A 23541-nucleotide genomic window follows, 5' to 3' on the forward strand; every position below is an offset into this window, starting at 1 on the left:
TTTATTTTTATATTGGATTCTGCTGGATATATAAAAACAAACCTTCTGTGTTCAATGTGTTAAACATGATCGTCAAGAAACTTTCCACCATGTATAATAAGTGAAAGACAGAAAGACTTCCTGTATAATGTTCCCCATGAAAGATAGTAAATACTCGAGCTGTATTCCTTCCTCACTGTCATTTATTTGCCTCATGTTTTGACAGCAGCAAACTGCCAAACTGCTTAATTGGGGAAGCGAAGGGGAAACGATTATGCAAGCAAACCAATTATTACATCAATGGAACGGAACAAAGCAAATTAAAAGACCACCTAGGCTTATTAAACTTTTCAGCACAAAATGTAGAATGGAGAAAACAGGGATGAATGAATACACAAAGACACACATTGTGATTGATGCTAAGAACTCTCCCACGCTGAAAGGCCACAAACTAAAAGGTCAACGCACTTAAATGAAAAATCCACCCAGAATGACCAGCATAGTAAAAGTAAGTGCTACACATTGTCCAGTCGAGTGCATTGTCTTGAGGGTTCCTCGATAGTTTCTTGAATGGTTCTTTAATTGTTTCTTAGCTTCCGCTTGAGATTTGAGGGTAAACCATTTTAGCTTTCTACATAGAATTTGTAAGGGCTTGCCCAGAGGAACAAACCAAAGAACTCTAGAACCTTCTCAGGGTGCTAGACTGACTGTAGTTCACCTATATACTCTTAAACAAAAAAGGTAAATCTCGACTCCTAAATGGTTCCTTCCTTTAAAAAAAACACCTTTAGGAAATTATGAACCCTTAAATATAAGAACTCTTGAGAAACCTTGTATTTGAGCAAACATCACAAACTTGGCCATGTACGGCACGGCGGTCAGCTCACGGTACAGCAGGTTGGCAAAGGTCACGACCCCTTGTGTGTCTGGATTAGTGGTCATACATAAAGCAGCTTTAAGACTCTAATGAGTCTGATGGACCAAGGATAATTCAATCAGTCAGCATGAAGAAGAAACCATATAAAGATTTCAAAGAGGAATCTTTCGCTGACGTCAAGGCTGAATTAAAAATACGAACTTGCAAAGTGAAAATAAAGGGATTCACACTGAGGAAAGATTTGATTAAACAGTGACCAATCCTAAAAAGCTTTTCATCTCACCTGCAGGCCCAGTCGCACTCGTTTGGTGACTGCCGTCTCAGGGAAGATGGCCTGAACCTGGGGCACCAGCTTACTGATCAGCTGACCACCCTCTGGACCAATCAAATCACTCTCTTGCTGGACACGGGACACCACCGCAAAGTAAAGGGGGAAGTCGGTGGAGATGATTCGGCGGATTCTTTTCTTCTCCAGCTCCTCCTGACTCTCCAGATCTGAATGAGAAATCCCGGAGATAAGGTCTGCACTGATACAAGTGATGCATTACACTAAGTGCTTCTCTGGCAATCTTTCTACTTAGATTTTTTTTTTTTTTAGAGAAACCCATTGTTATTCAGGGTTCTCCATACAACCTTCATGAATCATCCTGGCAAAACTCACTCAAATATTACTTAGGGCGTTAGATGAACAAGGCTGCAGGGAAGATCCACACTGTAAATAATGCGCGAGTCTTACCTTCATCCATGCCATTCAGAATAGTCTCCAGGACATCATCACCGTAGCGGGTACGGTGCTCTTTCCAGACTGAACCATTCTCACTGCGCAGCACCACCAGCTCTCGATCACCCCTTCCCAGTGAAGCAAAGTGAGGGATCTCCACGATTACTGGCCTGAAATGCAGAATCCTAAGCAATGCACCTGTCCATATTGTGCCAAACATCTGCATCTGAATGTATTCATTTTTATTACTTCCACCTTTTATATTTGCTTAAAAATGGCTCTATTTATTATGAAATTAAGGCTCACCCCAGGAACTGCATGCTGGATGGCCCCAGGGAGATGATCCGGGAGGCAAGGCCTTCTCCCTCCACCAGGGGAGGAGGGGTCGTGAGTTTTTGTGGTTTGACCAGACGGCAGGTGATGCGTGTCGGGGCAGCACAGGTACGAGGGGGTATGATCACTCGGAGGCCATTGTGTCTGCTGCCACGCATAGACCCGCCTCTTGCGTCCACCATAAAACTCACCAGAAACCTGTCAACCATCAAATCAATCAATTAGCCAATGAACAAATCGGTCTACTTTTAAAACCACTGAACAACATAAAGCCATTGACATTGTTAAGTGTATGATCCAGTAAGGTAGTGTGTATCCACTGACCCAGTGTGGATGGGGCTGGCTACTGGGCTAACGTTGTCTGAGGTTTCTGTGGCAGGACTACTGGGGATAAGAGAGTCCTCATCATACTCCTTAGGCAAAGGGATAGGAGTGTGCTGCAGAAATACAGAACGACATGCATCACATACACAGCAATAAAGAAACCAAGTACAATTGTACAAGTAGACCTGGATCAGTCAGACCATCCAGTGTGTACATGAACATTTTCTGCCAGTGTCCACTCTGTGAAGGAGTGAAAAAACGCAAGCAACTGGTAATGCTGACATGGACTTTCTCCAAAGTGGCCATTCCTACGGTACCATTTGTTTTTGTTTTGTATCCTTGCAAATGCATATTTCAAAAACTGAAAGTCAGTCAGTTAGTTATAGTCAAATAGTAGCTCATCCTAAAAGTTATTAAATGCACCCGGAACCTTTATTTATAGAGCAGATATTATAACGATTGATCCGTTCTATCATTATAAATAGCTAGTTCAGCTACATTGTGCTCAAGGTAATATTAGCCCATAGTAAAATATGGGTGATTTTCAAATTTGCGTCAACCTTAATGTCTTCATTCCATATTTTTCGTAGTGTGTATTTCAGTGGAAAATTACAATGGAAAATTCTATATAGATGTAGTGTATTCAATGTACACACTACATCGGGAGCCGAAAGGGAGCCATTACACACCACCCGAACAAGCAAGAATGCAAATACAGTGCAGATACAGATTAGAAACAAAAAGTTTTCAGTGCCTGTTTTGAATTTTTAAATTGGTGGTTGGTTTTTGTGAATGCTGTTCTGCTGCAGCTCAACCATGTGAGGTACCACATGGTATTTGTCATTTATGGTTAGTGCAAAACATTAGTGTATGACTTGAGACAGTAATTTCATATACCTCCTATAGTCTAGGAATATAGTGCAGTGTGTACAAATTTGGTTAAAGCTTTGATACAGTGATAGAAAAAGAAAGTTTCATTTATGATCATTACTGTCAGCTACAGATTTATTGGCACCCTGGATAAAGGTGGGTAAACAAGGGTTGGAAAAGCAATTATTTGGGGTTATGTAATCTGATACTGAAAATATGAGATTTTCATTTATCATCATTTATCATCATTTATCTTGAGTTGTGTTAGATCTGGAGGCTATCTTGGCAACATTGGGACAAAGCGGAAGAATTCACCCCAGTCCATCACACAGCACAGTTCACATATAGTGCATTCACACACTCATTCAGACCTACGGGCAATCTAGTAGACCTAATCTCTCTCTGTGCGTGTTTTTGAATAGTGGAAGGAAAAAAAGAGAATGTGAAAGAAACCCACTTGAACATGTGAAACTCAACAATACCTTAACAATACCTAACAGTGGGGATTAAGCTATTTTCTGTATACCCATCTATTTTAAACCTTGTGTATTAGCCAAAGAGCTCAATTTTGTCTGATCTAATCACAGAACCCTGTTCCAATCAAAGTTCCTGTAGCATCTTAAAAAAAAAAAAAAGCTTCACATTTGAGGTTTTATGAATAGGTTCTTATAATTTTGGAGCTGACTGTAAGGGTAAATTCCAGAAAGATTTACAAACCAGTACCTGATCAAGCATGACAGTTTCTGGAGATACACATGGAATTCTGGGAATAGCTGGTGAGTAGGGTCTACGGAGAAGTAAAGATGTTATTTTTGTTATTTCTAGTATCGATATGGATCATCTTAGATAGTAATGAACATGTTTATATTTGATTAACCAATATTAGAATGTTATAGAGTGATCTTAAGCTCTTTTATCTTCTCTTTGGATTTTGACCCAAAGCTTACGTTGTGCCCATCCCACTCTCAAACTCCCGTAGGGATTTCTTTGGTGAAAGAAAGTCTTCATCTTGATCCTTCAAGTCATCCAGCTTCAAGTAGCGGGCGCCATCCATTCCCAACAGTTCATCACCTACAAATTAGCAGAACAGTAAACAGACATCAGTTTTCCAGAGGAATGGAGGAGAAGAGGGCAGGAAGAAAACAAAAAAAAGAGAAGACTAGTCAGAAAGGTGGAGAGAAGTGAGAGCCATGATTTAAAGAGAGCTCAGTTGTTATTCCAGCGTTCACCACTCACCATCTTTCAGACACAAGCACACATTCAAGCAATGGAGTCATACACACAAAGAACCAAAGGAAAACATGGAGAAAATCAAGACAGTGCATTCAAGAGATATCCAAGAATTCCATGAGGATGGAAATACAGCCAGTTTGTCTGTTCAGTTCCTAGGACCTTTCTGTTGAGTCAAATGAAGACCATTAGTCATGTTCATTAATCGATTTGCTGTCAGTCCTGTAATGGTGGGATAAGAGGCGAATTTTGAATGATGGTCCCACAAACAGGCGTTAGTGCTGACAAAGAAAAAAGCAAGTCATGACCACATGATGATGGCCACAGGGTGATGAGGAGCCCACACTGTTGTAACACCAAGCAATAGATCCCAAAATAGAGCAGCTAAAACCCAGCATCAGACAGAATGAGAGTGCTCAAGATGCAGTCACATGACGTCACGAACCACCGACAACTGGACAATCAAGGCAGAGACGGTTAGACTATCCTACCTAATGTTAGCTGTGCAGCTCCTGGAGAAGAGATGGAAACAGCATGGTTCAGAGTAGATCATTAGCATAGATATCCTCATACTGTACGTTAAGTATAAGCTTCCACTGCATTTGGTCCCTTCATTTTTAACAATAGACTTCTCAGACAGCAAAGGAGAGGTGGTCCAGTGCTCATGTGGTGATCATACAGGTCCCATCTGCCGAGATGGTATGCATGTTGAAAAATGACCTTTTTGTTCAAACTCACCTTAATCTGCTCACATAGAGGTCAGATGTTAAATAATTTTAAAAAATTGATTAACTATTTACAAATGCCTCCAGTAATTATCCATCTTTTGAGTATTAGCATTAGCCCATGCATAAATAGTTAGCATTCCACCAAGGGGTTGCCATTGGAGTAGCTAAACAGAAATGTGGAGCATCTTTGGAAAACTCTTCACATGGTGTCATTTTCTACTATATAAAGTTTTGAAATTGACAGGTTTTCCAGATGCAGTTTGTAAAAAGTGTTTCTAGACATGTAATATTCTAATGATCTCAAAGACACCTTAGAAAATCTGATTCATAATAAAGTTTCTGTTTACACTGTATATTTTAGGCCCATAAATTAGCTCCACCTCCAGCAAATTAATTTTGCAGGCAACAGAGGGCACTTACAATTTCAGAATCCTCTTTTAAATGCTGCTGATTACAGTTGGACCATTTTTGGCCTGCAGTTACATTATGGCCCATTGCCACCACTGACTAAAGCAGGGGTCTTCAGTCGTATCCGCAAAGGGTCAGCATGGCTGCAGGCTTTCATTCCAGCCAAACTAGAGGCACACTTGAAAGTGGATTGGAAACCAAGATGAACTGATGAAACAAGTGAAATCAGCCCTTTCTGAATAAGACTGAAGACCCCTGGTCTAAAGCCTGGGTCCCTTTGAGGCGGGGGTCTTCAGTCTTTCACTTGTTTAATCACTTCATCTTGGTCTCCAATCAGCTAACAATTACTCCTCCAATTTGGCTGGAATGAAAGACTGCAGCCACACTGACCCTCTGCGGATAAGACAGAAGACCCCTGCTTTGAGTCATCGGTTTAGCTGAGGCTCTGTAGGAAAGCATTGCTTTACCAGAATTGTGGAATAGCTAGCTACAAGTTGTGACACTACTAGTTTAACTCCATGTTTAGTTGTGTAGCGGTAGCTGAAGCTATTTTCAAAAATAATCCAGTAACTAGGAACTACTTTATCCACAAGCGATACAGCTTTTTCCTTTTCACACAACCTATTAAACATTATATTACCCTGTTTCCTCACAACTTGGTAACTTGCCAGTTCCTACCCACTAGCTAGATCTTCTCTATTACACAACAGCTAATACCCAGTGAGGGTGGAAAGCTAGCACATACTCCCTCCTAGACACATAAAGCCACCACATCTTTTCTAACTGAGCAGCATCATAGCGCAGCATGAGCAGCTAAATACTGTCTTCCACATGCATGAGCTCACAGATGGTCAGGACTGGTTAGTGTCGCTCTGGTTGACAAGGGATAGAGTATCAACATTTGAAAAAACAAAATTAGCTTGTATTCTTAACTAACATTTTTCAGTATTTTTTCCACTCCTGAAGAGTGGTTTACAAATAGCTACAAATAGCTACCAATAGTTACCAAAATCTCTTTGTTATGGAATACACTGTACATTTTATTTTGCACAATAAATTAGCTGCACAATAAAATGAAAATAATCTTCACTTTTACAAATTAGCTTTGGTGTAGTTAGCTACTTTTTCTTAGTAGCTTGTAGTGTAGCTAGCTACTTTATCAAAAGTGTGTGGTTTTGGTTTTTTTTTCTGAAAGTAGCTTGTAGACAATTGTTACAATTGCATAGTAGGTTTCTTAACACTGTGCTTTACCACCATGCTAGCCCAAATCCACATAAAGCAGCTTTACTCACCCTCATCCTCTGAGACATCCAAGATCTCATCCACCGTCTCTGGGAAACTCATGCGATGCTTATCAGTGGTGATCTGAGAGTAAAGAGAGAGAGGTAGTTCTAAAAAAATTATGCAGTAACATTGACAAACGAGGACAATATGAACAGAGATATGTGGGAGTTTTTAACATCACAGCACGCCACTGATGAAATAAATAACTTCAAATAAGCACTCACTACAGACACAGATTCCTCAGTCACCAGCTTGAGTACATCAATGACAGAGATGTAGCCGAGCCGCTTAGCGATGCCCAAGGGCGACGTTCCGTTCTGCCACAAACAACACGCACAGACTGGTTAGACACCATGTGGCCATCTCTGATAACAACCCATACAGCAGCATCACACCACACCACATCTCTAAATATTCAGACCATTTCCAATTGCTCAAAGGGATCAAAACCCCACAAACTGATGTAAAATCATGGAAACCTATTTCTGAACATGAAAAAAGTCAGAAGTCAGAAGAATGTCCAAAAATCTGACGTTTCAATTACAGCATATAGCAAGATGACTGCAATAAGATAGTGTGGGGGGGGGGGGGGGGGTAAATTAAGCACAAATTTAAAAGAGCTAAAGGTAATGATGAACGAAATGAAACAAGTCCCTACAGTTGTGATTTCATTGGGCAGGGCTCCGTGTTTCAGGAGGAGAGTGACGATATCTGTATGACCTTGCTGGGCCGCCTGATGGAGTGGCGTATAGCCCACCTAAGAGACAGAGAAACACAGAGAGAAAGAAAACACTAAATGGCTTTCATACTTGAGTCCAGCTTCCAAATATCAAACAACTTCTAACAGTTTGAGTATACTACCAGTAACAAGAACCATTATTAAACAGAGGAACAGGGTTTCCTCTGGGTTCCTGACTTTACCTCCTCCCAAAAACATGCCAATAGGTGGAATGGTGACTCTATATTGCCCCTAGGTTTGAATAAGTGTGTGAATGTGTGTGTGTGCATTGTGCCCTGTGATGGAATGGCATCCCATCCAGGGTGTATTCCTGCACTCATGCAAAGTGTTTCCTGGATTGGCTTCAAGACCTACCGCCACCCCGAACATAAGCATTTACTGAAGATGAATAAATGAATGAATAAATCCTTGACTAATGTCGTGTTCCACCAGATGATTACTTTAATTTAATACAGATGGGTGACAGATGATGATGATTATATTATTATTATTGCATTACTTTCTAATAAGTGATGGAATAAACCAGTTCTTGTAGTCAGGTGGAATCAGACCTAAATTAATATGTTAGTGGGGAAGGAGTGAGGAGGGGAGCTAGTAGATTAAGTGTTATGGATTAAATAAAGGTGCTGCAGTGACGCCATATGATTGGCGGTTCAGACTTACTCTGGTTTTGCTGTTAACGTGTGCCTGCTGCTGTAGAAGGAACTTCACCATCTTTATGTTGCCATAGTGACATGCTACATGTAAGGGTGTGTATCCCATCTGCGACAGATAGAGTAAGAGCAATGTTTGTAAATATAAAAGTAAAGAGTAAAAAAGCAGGAATATCAGACTCCACATCTCAGTCTCTTCAGTGATGATGGGAAGTCAATGTCGGCCGATATGACAGTGCCTCCGGTGGGGCTTCTATTTTGAGAGCATCGATCGAGAGGTGAGGGAATCCTCTAGGGGAAAGAAATGTGTCTGATAAAGGGTCAGAGGTCAAAGCTGAATTACTGAATTACTTGCTCATCAACTCCAAGTCTCACTAAGCTTCATTAAACACCGCATTGTCTCAGTGACTCTTTCTCGCTAATGTCGAATGTTGAAATGCATTGTAGATTTGTGTGTGTGTGTGTGTGTGTGTGTGTATGTGTGTGAATGTTTACCCTTGAAGCTGCATAGACTGAGGCGCCCTGCTTCACCAGCATGTCTGCAATGCCCACATGCCCCTCCTGAGCCACCAGGTGCAGTGGCGTCAGACCGCTCTAAACACACACACACACACACACACACACACACAAATACACACATATATTGCATTACTGCCACAGCACCAGAGCACTGACGTGCATTGAATTGAACTTGCAAACAAACAGAACATTCATGCAGATTTAGATTTTAGGCAAGAATTTCTCAAATAAAAACTCATTTTTTCAACACATTTTTATAATCAGTTAAATAAAACACTTCTTAGTTTTAGACTTTCGGACACCGTATGTGAGAGAGACCCTTAAAACTTCACACGTTTGACTTTTTTTTCCCAAAATACTTTTCCACTAATCCTATTGTGCACAGGAGCAACTTAAAATGGACCAAAAACTATATTGGTGACAATTTAAGATATGGAACTTAGAAAAACATGTACTTCAACAAGTAGAATTCGTCACCAAAGGTATTGCCTGGGATGCCTCTACCACCAATAAGTCTCATCTTTCTTGTTACTGCAATACTCAAATAGGCTGTGGCATTCAAGAGATGATTGATTGGTATTAACGGGCCCAAAATATGCCAAGAAAACATTCTTACACCATTACACCACTTCCACCAGCCTGGACTGTTGACACAAGGCAGGTTGGGTCCATGGACTTCGGCTGTTGGCGCCAAATTCTGATCCTACCGACTGTGTGCTGCAGAAGAAGTCGGGATTCATCAGACCAGGCTACGTTTTTTCCTGTCTTCAACTTTTCGGTTTTGGTGAGCGTGTGCCCACGACAGCCTCAGCTTTCTGTTTCTGGCTGACAGAAGTGGAACCTGACAGGGACTTCTGCTGATTTGATGTGTTGTGCATGCTGAGATGCTTTTCTGCTTATCACCGTTGTACAGAGTGGTTATCTGAGTTACTTTAGCCTTTCTGCCAGCTCTAACCAGTCTGGCCATTCTCTGTTGACCTCACATCACATCACTACAATGCCACAAGGCGTTTCCGTTCACAAAATTGACGCTCACTGGATGTTTTTTTCTTTACTGCACCAGTCTGAGTAAATTCTAGAGACTGTTGTGCATGAAAATCCCAGGAGATCAGCAGTTATAGAAATACTCAAACCAACCCGTCTGGCACCAACAATCATGCTACAGTCAAAATCACTGAGATCACTGAGATTTTCCCCCCATTCTGAATGTGATAAAACCTTGCTCAAACACCAGCTGAACTCGCTGATCAGACCAATCTAAGGACAGTCCTAATGGGTGTGGCCCAATACTCTAGTGAGTATGCTTGATTGACATTCATAGTTTTACTAAACCAATCTGGGTGGGATATAACATCTATCTCATGACTAGTGAAGAGAGATTTAATCTAGATTAGTCCCACATGCTTTACACTCTGAAAGGAGAAACTCTGACATCTGAAATTCACCAAATATTCTAACACTGTACTGCATATTAACCATCAGTCAGGCCAAGATGGGGTTTTATTGGTAAGTGGATTAAACATTTGCACTCTACAGTTTAGTTTGCCTGTAAACCGGCCTGGTATGTGCTTAGACCTTGTTGCCGAGGTTGACGTTGGCCTGTTTGGAGATGAGCAAGGCCACCATGTCAGGTCGTCCCTCTTGAGCAGCCAGGTGGAGTGGCGTGATGCCTTGCAAGGACTCTGCATTAGTGTTGGCTCCGGACTGTAGCAGACTGCTGGCCACCTCCAGCTGGTTCTGCTTAGCAGCAATGTGCAGCGGTGTGTAACCGTTCTGAAAGAGTGAGAAATGTATTATGAAGTAACATCTATGGATTTCTGGATTTCAAAATAAATACAGTTCACTGGTCAAATACTTTGGGATTTTAATATTACGTATGTATTCAAGGCACAATTTTTTTTTTTTTTTTTTTTACAAAATGTACATGTTTTCATGATCTCCTGTTTTACTTTTAGCCACCAAACACAAGTCTATCAAAGCACATTTGCTCAACCTTTTGGCTAAATGAGACTTATTGCAGGAACATGACATTTATAGTATTCGCGGATGTATTCAATTTCTTATTAAACATGAAAAAATAGTAAAAATAATAATAATAATAATAATAATAATAATAATAATAATAATGTGTGTATGTGTGTATTACTCTAGCTGTGCTATGTGGAGATCCGCCCTTGCTGACCAGCAGCTTGACCACATCCAGGTTGTTGTGATGGACAGCTACATGTAGAGGTGTTAGTCCATTCTGCTATAATGGAGGACAGATGCATGTTCTCAAACACCTACTGCTGTTGGTATATTGGTTTTATATACATACACACACACACACACACACACACACACACACACACAGTATAAGTTGACTGCTTTACCTTTCCTGCTGCATTTGGGTTTGCTCCTCTGTCCAGAAGCAGCTCTGCCACATCCACTTTCCCATATTTACACGCCACATGGAGAGGAGTGAAGCCTTTCTGTTTGATCAAAAAGATGAGAAAATCATAATAAAAATTTTAAAAATCCAACAAAAAAAAAGAGAACCCACTCGTAATTGGAAACGTTTTAATATAAATAGGCTAGGGAATAAGGCTAAAGAAATGACAGTGAAGGTGACATTACTGAACGTTTAGCATATTCACCTGACATTTAACAGTAACAATAACAAACCATGAATATCAATAATACAATAGAAGTATTCTTAAAGGAATACTCCAGAACTGTTTTATTTACAATTTATCCCTACCCACTACATTTGTAGCATATATGTACTTGCTATGTAAAAAAATATATATATAAAACCTGTTTACGCAACTATTTATACTTGTAATAGTCCAACAACAACTGTTACATTTCTTAAAACTTAAAACTGCTAAATATGCATTTTTGCAAAAGATGTGTAGCTTAAACTGTTTATATTCTGTATAGAGCAACATGCCACTGGTGGTTTTAGCGTAGCTGAATTATGAGGTCTGACTTTACTTTGTTAATATCACTTATGGCCTATTAACACACATGCTAATGGTTTATTGATGTTAACAAAATGCAGTAAAGCAATATAGGGCTGCACAAAAACAGCTAAAATATGGAAATTGCTATTATCTTTTACAACTGGTTAGCTAATTCAAAAACAAAACTTTGTAATTTTGCCATGTTAGTGGATCTTTTAAATGGTCAATATAAACTCAATTAGATTTAAACTAGATTGGCACCCTGTCCAAGGGGTGTACCCCGCCTTGTGCCCGATGCTCCCTGGAATAGGCTCCAGGTTTCCCTGTGACCCTGAAGGAAGGATAAGCGGTATAGAACATGGATGGATGGATGGATTTAAACTAGATATAGACAGACAGACAGACAGATATTCCACCACCCAAGCAAAGGGTTAAACCAAACTCTTTATCTGACATTAGCCAATTGGCTAACTTTAATGTCCTAATATAGCAGTAAAGTATGTTGAATTGATCACAATTAACTATACAGTCACAATGTGAGTTAAGGGAAAACAATACATGTATAATATAATCAAATGTAAATCACAGAAACTGAAAGGAAGGGGAGATGTGTATTCTATGAATCCATAAGGAGAGATGAGGCGGGAGTGGGGGGAGCAGAGACAACACAAGGCTAACCTTAGTCATTTTGATTTGCTGGGCATTGCCATCTAAGAGAATGCGTGTTGTGTGGGCGTGTCCCTCGCGGGCAGCAATGTGTAGAGGGGTGTGGCCAGCTGTAGTAGCCGAGTCAGGATTGGCCTTATGTTCTAACAGCAGCTTGACCAGTTCTTTATGTCCCATCCGAGCTGCACAGTGCAGTGGCGTCTGATCATCCTGCACAGAAAGAAAGACGGCGATGTAGATTTAAAAAATCTGTAGCTGTTCTAAGAGAACAAATTAACAGTGTCCTTCTGTGTCCTAACCCTTGCCTACCTTAGCTTTAGCGTCCACCTGGGCTGAGTTTTGCAGCAGGAACTGAGCCACCTCACAGTGCCCTGCCCGTGCAGCCATGTGCAACGGAGTCTCCACCTTCTACAGGGACATAAATATTGTGGTGCAATCAATAGTACGTAAATCTGTGATTTAAGTCGCAACGCTAGTCAGTTGTTAGTTGTTTAGTCAGGTGCTATACTGCCCCGACTAGTTAGGCTAGTATTGCACCACACGTACGTGCACCTTTTTTGTTTTTTACGTACTGGTACAAATAATATGGGGAAATATGGACAACCTGCTAACGATTTAAGCCATGGCCAGAGCACAAGCATATTACGTGGCTGAGAAAACATTTGTAAAATGGCTTGTAGTCTGGAAGGCTTGTTTTTGTTTGGAGTGTTTTTTAATAGACACTCACTAAAGGGTGTCCTGAATTCAGTGCCTGATAAGGAAGGGTCCTTTTTGGTTAAAATGCTGCCCAATCAGAGATGGACCTTCAAAGAATGTGCCTAGCGAAGCAGCTGCAGCAGCAAAGATCTTGAAACATCACGCGTATATGTGTATATGAAGTTACTAATAAACTGAGACCTGAAGAACCAGCTCACCACGTTAGACGCATTTGGAGAGGCTCCTCTCTGCAGGAGACACTTCACTATGTTGAGGTGTCCCATAAATGCAGCCACATGGAGGGGAGTTAGACCAGACTGAAAGAGAACACACAGACACAAAAAAAATCCTAACTGATGCTTTGAATCCTACAAAAGGCTTTTAGTTCTATGTCAAACAGCACAGAACTACATTACACTGGAACGTAGCATGACTGCAAAATTATCTCCAGCGCATCAGTAAAATTTAATATCTGCAGAATTACATAATAATGGTCTGGATGATGTGATATTATATCATATTGGTGATATCTGACCTCAGTCACTGCCTCCAGAGACGCTGAATGCTTAAGCAGTAGGTCCATGGAGCGCATGTGGTTCTTCTTGCAGGCAATGTGCAGGGGTGTGAAGCCATTCTGAAACCGTAAGAGATGCAACTTAGATTGAGTTGTCAAGCACTCATTGTAAAGTCTATACACAGGTATATATGATTGAATTGGGGTTAAATGATTTGGCCAAAAGAAACAGGAAATATATAGCACGATTTACCAGGGCACGAGCGTTGGCCTTGGCCCCCTTGTCCAGCAGCACCTTGGCCATGCGGTGGTGACCACAGTGTGCTGCGACATGCAGCGGCGTCAGGTGGTCCAGAGTGATGTCGTCAATCTCAGCATTGTACTGCAGAAGCTGGCGGACACAGTCCATGTGATCACCTTGCGCCGCCATGTGGATGGGAGACAAGCCGTTCTGCATGATGACAGAGCAGATCAGTGGCGCACAGATACTATCATACTATCAGCTTCTCAAATGAGTGAGGTGAGTAGAAATACTAGCAAAAACTATTAGTCAGGTTTGTCCATTCGGGGCTATTTCATAAAAATGTAGAATTTTTTTGCAGTTGAATGTTGAACTGTACAGTTTTATTTGCAAGAATTATGAAAACATTTTTCATGAACAAATGCCATTAGATTTCCATTATGCATTTTGTGTCAACTTATTTCAGTATAGAGTGTCAAAATTTCACTTTTTCCCCCAGTTTGTTCTAGCAAGTTCACTCCAACTAGCTAACTCTTCCTATTACAATACCGCTACCAACCAGGGGAGGGCGGGGCAAACATGTGAAGCCATCTTTTCTATAACTTTTCAAACTGCTGCCCTTGCTGTGTCACAGGGCAGTGTAACACACTCAGAGGAAATCTCTCTCTCTGTCCTCTTATGCATACGTGAGTTAACAGATGCTCACAGAAAACAGCTCCGCTGTTGTCCTAAAGACAGGGTGAACACTTCTCGAGCATGAGCTGTCTAAATTCTTGTCTGTTGAAATTGCACATAGGCTACAGATGTGTTCATTAGAGACAAGACTGAAAAACTTTGATATTTTGATAACTTTGATAATGGCTATAACTCATTCAGATGCAGAATCTATCCCATGAACACTGGGTGCAAGGCAGGTTTATATGCCCTGGAAGGGGAATCAGCCCATCACAGGGCACGATTCACACACATTTACACCTAGGGAAATTTAGCATAGCCAATCCAACTACTAGCATAAATTCAGAAGTTGGGAGAAACCCAGAGAGACTAAAGGAAACCCACACGTGGATCATGGGGGGGAAATGCAAAACTCCACACAGAAACCAGAGCAACCCTGGAGTTGTGAGGCTGCAACTCCACTTGCTGTACCACCATTCTGCCCTTAATGCCTATAATAAAATGCTAAAAATGGCTTGATTAGATAACCCCCACTTATAGAACAGGAATAAGTGGTTAATTTCTCAATTCAATTCAATTCTATTTGATTTGTTTAGCGCTTTTAACAATGGAAATTGTCTCGAAGCAGCTTTACAGAAACATATAAACACAGGATAGAGATTTTAAGGGTGTGAATTTATCTCTATTGAGCGAGCGGGTGGTGACAGAGGCGAGGAAAAACTCCCTAAGATGATATGAGGAAGAAACCTTGGGAGGAACCAGATTCAGAAGGGAACCCATCCTCATCTGGGTAAGAACGGATAGTGTGAAAGTAAAAGAAAGTTCATTATGGTTTTAACATGAAGTCTGTTTGTTGAACTAGTCCACTGTTCACCAAAAAGAGACCTGAGTGCAAAACTGCATGTGGTAATTGCAGTCCCAGGGCCATACAAATGACAAATCTGCATTATTAGTAGTATTTGTTTATATTTCAGAATATAATATAATGTTCGTCATGTACTGTTTTCTCTTGTTCCATTTTCACTGTCCCTAAAACGTCTGCACAGAAGGAACTGGTCATATCCACAACAACCCTCCTACAATAAACCAATAAATGTTAGCAACAGATGCCAGATTGTCCCTGTAAAAGCAGCCTTAGTCCTGCATTGGATGCAACTTTCAGTAAGGAGCTCCTGAGACTGAATCACCATATGCTCTCACTACCGAATCACCTTAGTCTTAGCCTGGATGGGTGCTCCCTGGTCCAGGAGGATCTCGATGACCCGCACATGGCCGTTCCTGGCAGCACAGTGCAGTGGGGTCAGCTCATCCTGACAGGAACAGAGAAAAAGACTGATGAAGCTATACAGGACATAGTTCTATGCTGCGGTTCTCCTTTACAGTTCCATTGCACCAGTTTCCTTAAAATAGTTTGTGTGTAAACCCTTTGACAGTAAAGTCTTCATGGTAAAGGAACACGTGCACTTCATTAATCATCCAAACGCACCACTTGGCATTTGAATCCTAGCTTGAACCGTACATACGAAATACCTGATTTACTCCCAGGAGGAAATAAATAGGCCATCCTCTGTAAGCAAGACATAAATAACCCAGCAGTCTACTTTGCAGAAATTTCATACTGTATCTGATATATGAACCCTCTGCAAGGCTACCTTGTTGAAGGCATAAGCAAAAAGGGGCAAATAGATACTGTACCTTTGTCCTGGCATCTATCTGTGCTCCTCTGTCCAAGAGAAGTCGAACCATAATCACGTTTCCCCTTCGGGCAGCTATATGCAACGGAGTGATGCCATTCTGAGAACAGAAGATTCATTTAGTCATCACTTAAATTAAGTTTAATCCAACAACAGGGTCTGTCAGCAGGGTCTTTCATATACGAAAATAAAAAATAAGAGAGCCTCTCAGGTAGGAGTGTGAGCTTGTCGTTTATCCACTAATATAAAACGAAGAAGGAGTCACTGGAATTCATTTATCCGCTTATCATTCAGAAATCCTCCCATGTTAGCTCATGCTAGCTAGCTGGTTAGAATAATCCTGTCAGGTTAGTTTGTTATAAACTTGTTATAAACTTTATGAATATGATTATAAATTGTGTACTGCACAGTAAAAGGAGTAAAAGCCTTTCTTTCAAGTGACATGTGAAATACATTCCTAAACCCTATATGATTTGAATTCAGTCACAGATTTTGGTAGCCAGCTAGCTAAAAAAATTGATCTGACAGAATGCCTAAGAGGATTCTAAGTCATATAATATTCACTGCTAAAGCTAACTCCTAAGCTAACTAAGCTACCTTGAGAGGATTTCTGAAAGGATTTTGAAGTTACGTTAATGATAGTTAGATGAGTAACAATAAATTGACAGCCAGACTAGAAAGCTAATTAATCTGAGCTAACATGACAGGATTTATCATCATTGTTCATAAACTTAATGCTGAGCTAAACTGACAGGATATTTGAGAGAACTTATAGGCATATTCATAAATGTTTATAATATTCACTGTTCATGCTATACAGGAAAAAAAAAAAATACTGGAAAAGAAAAAAAAACAAAACAGGCTGGGAAAGTTAGCTGTTCTTAGCTAATCACCAGCATCAGTTTGTCAGGCTGGTCAGCTTTGATGGATTTAGAGGGGCGGGATTTCTTAGAGGATTTTCTTAGATAGATTTCTTAGACAGATATTAATTTTCTTCACTGCTAATGCTAGTCACCTACAGTAGCTACCATGACCTCACTAATTCACTGCTAATGTTAGCTGGCTATCATGCACTAAACCTGAGAGAACGTGTAAGAGGATTTTAAAGTCATATTCATAAATGTCCAAAATTTTCACTGCTAATGCTAACTAATATAACCTTATAATCTTCACAGGATTTCTGAGAGGATTTTGAAGTCACATTAAGATATAACTATAATTGTCGCTATTAATGCTAGTCACAAGGCTAACACGAGATAATGTGACACGACTTATGAGAAGACCAAAAACATATTAATGTTCATTATATTTCCTGATAACACTAATCAGCCAGCTTACATGAACCAAGGTGACAGCGTTTATCATAAACAACACTAATGCTAAATGAGTTAACAGGATATGTGAGAGAAGTCATTCATAAACGTTTATAGTTTTCATTGCAGATGAAAGGCTAATTTTACCTAACGTCATCAATTCTGACAGGATTTTGACATAAATCATTTTTAAATAATGAATTTTCTTCACTAGTCACCTAACTACCATAAGCTAATCTAAGATCATTTAAAAAATAGTTATATTCATTGATAATGTTAGCTAACTAATGTGCTATCATGGGAAGAGTTTCTGTAATGGGAGATAGGGCAGTGGTGGGCCTCTTGATTTTTTAAAATCAGAGTAGATGAGTGGTAACATGAGATGGAAAAGAGCACCAACCTTTGGCGTGAAGTTCACATTGGCTCCCCTGTTTATCAACAGCTGTGCAACACTCAGATTCTCATAATGTGCTGCGATGTGGAGTGGAGTAAAACCAGTCTACAGGGAAGAGGGAGAGAGACAGGAAATAGGCAGACATAGAAAGACAAAGAGGGAATATATACATTAAAACTAGGACCTTATGAGATCAGGCTAAGGACAAATATCAAATGATACTGTTTCATAAATTCATGCATCAGCAGCTGTGATCGAAGTATCTTGATCAAGGTCATAGTTTTTTATTGCCAAGCTCTCAAGCTGTCAAACGAGTGCAAACGGATCCACACACAGACTAACGCTACCTTGCTAAGAACATCTGGGTTGGGGTCATTCTGTAGCAGCACAGCTGCAGTGCGCGTGTCGTCATTGCGGGCGGCGATGTGGAGAGCGGGCAGGCGCACTTTGCCCTTTGTGCCATAGTTAATGAGAAGAGCCACGACGTTCTCATGACCTTGCTGCAGAGCCACGGCCAGTGGTGTGAAGCCATCCTGACATGCCACAGAGGGGAGCAAAAATTCCAACAGGTATGCATGGACAGTCTTAAGAGAACCTACTGTGCTGCAAACTGATTTCAGGGGAAAGTAGTTAATGTATTCTTTAAAAAGTAGCTGGAAGTCACCCTATGCTAATTTGCATATTCAGTTCATCACAATGATCATTTGCATATCAAAGAAATATTTTCTGAAGACACTTGAAGCACTGGTAGTGAGGAGTCAGGAAGCAGACACAAAGGAAAGGGTTATGGATGGAATACCTTGAATTTATTATTTGTAAATATAGTCAAGAATAGAACAAAGAAGTGCACAGGTGGACAAACAATGGTGATCAGTAATTGCTCACTGGGAACAATGGTGATTATTGATTAGTCAGTGGGAACAATTGTGGTCAGTGATTGGTTGTTGGGAACAATAGTAATCAGTGATTGTTGGAAACAATGGTGATCAGTGATCAATCGTGTGGAACAATGGTGAGCAGTGATCAATTGATGGGAACAATGGTGATTAGTGATCGATCGATAGAAACAATGGTGATCAGTGATCGATTCCTAGGAACAATGGTGATCAGTGATTGTTGGAAACAATGGTGATCAGTGATCATTCGTTGGGAACAATGGTGATCAGTGATCGATCGGTAGGAACAATGGTGATCAGTGATCGATTGTTGGACACAATGGTGATCAGTGATCGATCGATAGGAACAATGGTGAACAGTGATTGTTGGAAACAATGGTGATCAGTGATCGATCGATAGGAACAATAGTGATCAGTGATTGTTGGGAACAATGGTGATCAGTGATTGATCGTTGGGAACAATGGTGATCAGTGATTGTTGGAAACAATGGTGATCAGTGATCAATCATTGGGAACAGTGGTGATCAGTGATCGATCGATAGGTACAATGGTGATCAGTGATTGTTGGGAACAATGGTGATCAGTGATCAATCGATAGGAACAATGGTGATCAGTGATTGTTGGGAACAATGGTGATCAGTGATCAATCGATAGGAACAATGGTGATCAGTGATTGTTGGTTACAATGGTGACCAGTGATTGATTGTTGGGAACAATGGTGATCAGTGATCGATCTTTGGGAACAATGGTGATCAGTGATTGTTGGTTACAATGGTGACCAGTGATTGATTGTTGGGAACAATGGTGATCAGTGATCGATCTTTGGGAACAATGGTGATCAGTGATTGTTGGTTACAATGGTGACCAGTGATTGATTGTTGGGAACAATGGTGATCAGTGATCGATCTTTGGGAACAATGGTGATCAGTGATTGCTGGTTACAATGGTGATCAGTGATTGTTGGTTACAATGGTGATCAGTGACTTGTCATTGGGAGCAATGATGATTATTGATTGGTTCCTGGGAGCAATAGTGATCCGTGATTGATTGTTGGGAATAGTGGTAATCAGTGATTTGTCATTGCTAAATAATGGTCCTCAGTGATTAGTCATTGGGAACAATGGTGATCATTGATTAGTTGCTGGGAACAATAGTGATCAGTGATTGATTGTTGGGAACAGTGGCGATCAGTGATTGGTTTTTGGAAACAGTAGTGATCACTGATTGCTCACGCGAGCACAACTCAGTCAGTTTTTACACCCTGCTGATGACACGAGTGAACCTACTCTCTCAATCTGTATAACCAGCAGCTGTGATGTGAGCTGGAGAGCCCCATCTATTCGTTAATTTCTGCTCAATAATCACTCAATTTGTCAGTTGGCAACACTGGTCTTAAGATTACTTTTAAGAAAATAGTAAGCGGTTTGTGCTTATTAGCATATTGTGGTGTCTCTCACCTCAGTAGGGAGGCTCTGATTGGCTCCGTTCTCCAAAAGGAACTTCACTACCTCCAAGTGGTTCTCCTGTGCTGCCATGTATAAGGGACTGAAACCTTTCTGAAAGATGGACATTAAAAATAAAACAAACATCAGCACTTCACATATTGAGACCAGCCCAGAGGCACAACTAAATTAGTCTGGGACTTTCAGAGACTAACCTGAGACTGGGCATTGACATTGGCACCATAGTGGACTAGCTCGGCAACTACTTTCTCTTGACCAGCCAGTGCAGCAATATGTAGTGCAGTATTCCCTTTCTAGGAGTAAGACAAAAGTATCAAGTAGTTATAAATATATACATCATCAAACGAAATGAATGTAACTACATCAGTAGTTACAATTTCAAGTTTTCCAGAACCTTCAAAATGGCTGTCCCTCATTGGTGGAATGAACTTCCAACCTCAAGCTGGACAGCAGAATTCACCTCTTCCGTGAACACTTGACTAACCCCTAAATTGTCCCCCCAAACAGCCCCCCCCCCCCTTATAAAAAATCTGCACTCATACTGGCTCTTACACCTCTACTCTGTGCACTTTGCTTCTCTAGAATTCAATTAAAAATCTTGTATGGTACCACTACACCCCCCCCAATACCCCCCCCCCCGCCCCCCCATTTGTAAGTCACTTTGAATAAAAGCGAATGCTAAATGAATAAATGTAAATGTACAATAGGTTACTCATTGGTTATTGTTTTTTTTTTTGTTTGTTTGTTTGTTTGTTTTTAATCTATACTCTATACTCTGATATTCCAGCAATTTTCCCAATTGTTAGTGTGTTTTTGTAGAAGTGCTACTCTAGTTGCAGTAGTTTGCCCATTTGTTAGGGTTCTACAGTAGGAATGCTACCCTAGCAGTGACAAGAGTTTCTCTATATGTTATGGTTTTAAGGTAGGTGTGATACTCTAGCAGTTACAGTAGTTTATTTTTTATGGTATGTGTGCCATTCCACCAGTTATTATAGTTTGCCGATTTAATGGTGGTTTATATTAGGCATGTAACTCTACCAGTTACATTAATTTGCCCATTTATTAGGGTTTTTACTGCAGGTATGCCATTCTACCAGTTTGCCCAGCAGTTAGGGATTTTACTGTAGCCGTACTACTCTAGCAGTTTCTTGGCAGATATACTTACTTTAAGACTTATTGTAACAATAGGACATATATACATATATACAACCAATAAGATTTTATATAACGGCAAAAAAATATATATATGCGAGTTTTAATGTAAAGTATCCGACTGTCAGGGAAATAGATTAATACCGTTTGTTTTACTCACATTGCATGCTTTTTAATATTTATTAACTGAGCAGTGTTCGAATACCTTTGTGGTGCCCTCTAGGTCAATCCCATGGTGCAACAGCTCCAGCACCATCTTAACATGACCTTCTTTTGAAGCCAAGTGCAACCCGTTTAGTCCATTCTGCCGACAAACAAAAGCATATCTGTTTAAAACCTGATCTGTTCAGCAAGATGCACCCTTACCTCTACCACTGTGCCATTCAGCTGTCATTTGAGTCAGAGTCAAAAAAATATCTGGCTGTGGAAATGAGGGTTCTCGTTAAACAGTGAGTAGAAAAGTACATGAAGACATTTGGCTCTAACAGGTTGTGTGCGTGGTGCTGGCTGGCCGTAAGGGGGCTCTGCTATGCTGACTGCACTGGAAGCTCCTCACACTGCAGTGTCACGCAGCACAGACAAGGGCCATACAACAGCTGTGATGTGTGTGAACGTGAGCGTATATATATATATGTGACCAGCAGGCTTGGGGAGTAACGGAATACATGTAACGGCGTTACGTAATCAGGATACAAAAAAACTAGTAATCCGTTATAGTTACGTCAAAAAAACAAAGTGATCAGATTACAGGTACATTTTGAAAAAATAAATAAATAAATAAATAAATAAAGGAAATATTATCAGGATTTAAAAAAAAAATTCTTTTAAAACCAAAGAAATGTAACTTTTGCGGGGCTCCAGACTGCGCCTAAAACGGGCGCATTTGCAACCAAAAATATTCATTTGCGAATGATATTTTTGCTGAGATCGCCAATGGCAACAATATCAGGCTTTTTCAAACAATTCTCATCTCTGTCGAGCACCAATGCTGATGGGAACACCTGATAATCATAAAAAAGCAGGCTCCAGTTGTGCCAGCATGAGAGAGATTGAAAACGACGGAGATACAGAGGATCGTCTTACCGTGTCAATCAATAAACACCCGAGTAAAAGTGCAGAAAGACATTTTAAGACTTCTTGGATTCAAGAGTTTGCATGGCTCAAATATGATCATCGCACGTAGAAAATGTTTTGTGACTTCTGTTCCAAAGCTGGCAGAGAAACATTTCAAGAAAGAGACTGTGAGAAAACAGGGCGATAGTCAAAAGCGTAAAAAAGCTCGCGACTGTGTAATCGCTCCACAAAAAATACAGTTGAACTACATGACGAGACCGAATGGAAAGAGCTACAAATAAAATTCAACACCGCCTATATGATTGCATGTGAAGAGCTGCCTTTCACCAAATTTATTCTCAGATATTACTAATGAAGAAAGATTGACTGGATGCGTGCAAGATGTATGACAACGACACAACATGTGCTTTGAGCAGAATGCATCTAGTTGAGATATTGCTTGTTCTACCAATTTTGGCTGCTCAGTGTGAACTTTTGGCTTTTCAGCTCAAAACAGGATCGAGTCCAAAGTACGCAATTTAACCTTGGAAGACTTGATCAGGATCAGCACAGAGGGCCCATCACTTGAACAGTTTGATCCTGAACCATGTGTCAAACGCTGGCTTTCTGCAAAAAAGAGGAGGAGGAGGAGGAGGAGGAGGAGGAAGCCAAACTACACTCAATGGCCAAGTGATGCTGACATAATTATGATCAGTGATACTGGCTCAGATTCTGTATAAAGATCAATTCTTTGTGACTGTATAAAGTTCCCAAGTTGGAAAAGACGTTCAGTTCCCACTTTAAGTGAACTTGGATGAAAACGCTGACGCTGTAAAAGAAGGCCAGACGTACACACATGACCGGATGACTGAAAGGAAGTGTTTGAAAAAATTCTAAACGTAAGTTCATTCATATGTCTAACTTAAAAAAAAATCGTTTGGTGCCTGTTTTTTTCTTCTTATAGGAACCAATGTCTCCTTAATAGATTTTTTATTTATTTTATTCAAACAAATCCAAACATTGAACAAGTTTTTAATGAGAATGAGTCTTTATTGGTCACGTATACATCATGGCACAGTGAAATTCTTTTCTTCACGTACCCCAGACCGTCAGGAAGCTGGGGTCAGAGCGCAGGGTCAGCCATGATACAGCGCCCCCTGGAGCAGAGAGGGTT

General features: G+C 40.5%; 1 protein-coding gene across 1 annotated transcript in view; it reads right to left on the minus strand.

Annotated features, from left to right (window-relative positions):
- Window positions 1-23541, minus strand: part of ank1b (ankyrin 1, erythrocytic b) — an 80422-nt gene that overhangs the window by 20134 nt on the left and 36747 nt on the right. The window contains exons 3-29 of the mRNA XM_053649440.1: window positions 21520-21618; window positions 20357-20455; window positions 20157-20255; window positions 18151-18336; window positions 17810-17908; window positions 16098-16196; window positions 15614-15712; window positions 13740-13937; window positions 13508-13606; window positions 13191-13289; window positions 12586-12684; window positions 12289-12486; window positions 11038-11136; window positions 10812-10913; window positions 10241-10438; window positions 8642-8740; window positions 8157-8255; window positions 7413-7511; window positions 6979-7071; window positions 6763-6835; window positions 4826-4846; window positions 4052-4175; window positions 3828-3891; window positions 2235-2347; window positions 1884-2108; window positions 1593-1747; window positions 1140-1351 (exon numbers count right to left, since the gene is read on the minus strand). Coding sequence (XP_053505415.1) covers window positions 1140-1351; window positions 1593-1747; window positions 1884-2108; window positions 2235-2347; window positions 3828-3891; window positions 4052-4175; window positions 4826-4846; window positions 6763-6835; window positions 6979-7071; window positions 7413-7511; window positions 8157-8255; window positions 8642-8740; window positions 10241-10438; window positions 10812-10913; window positions 11038-11136; window positions 12289-12486; window positions 12586-12684; window positions 13191-13289; window positions 13508-13606; window positions 13740-13937; window positions 15614-15712; window positions 16098-16196; window positions 17810-17908; window positions 18151-18336; window positions 20157-20255; window positions 20357-20455; window positions 21520-21618 — 3249 coding nt within the window. The remainder of the gene's footprint in view (window positions 1-1139; window positions 1352-1592; window positions 1748-1883; window positions 2109-2234; window positions 2348-3827; window positions 3892-4051; window positions 4176-4825; window positions 4847-6762; window positions 6836-6978; window positions 7072-7412; window positions 7512-8156; window positions 8256-8641; window positions 8741-10240; window positions 10439-10811; window positions 10914-11037; window positions 11137-12288; window positions 12487-12585; window positions 12685-13190; window positions 13290-13507; window positions 13607-13739; window positions 13938-15613; window positions 15713-16097; window positions 16197-17809; window positions 17909-18150; window positions 18337-20156; window positions 20256-20356; window positions 20456-21519; window positions 21619-23541) is intronic.

The sequence above is a fragment of the Ictalurus furcatus genome, chromosome 18 (assembly GCF_023375685.1).
Source record: "Ictalurus furcatus strain D&B chromosome 18, Billie_1.0, whole genome shotgun sequence".
NCBI lineage: Eukaryota > Metazoa > Chordata > Actinopteri > Siluriformes > Ictaluridae > Ictalurus > Ictalurus furcatus.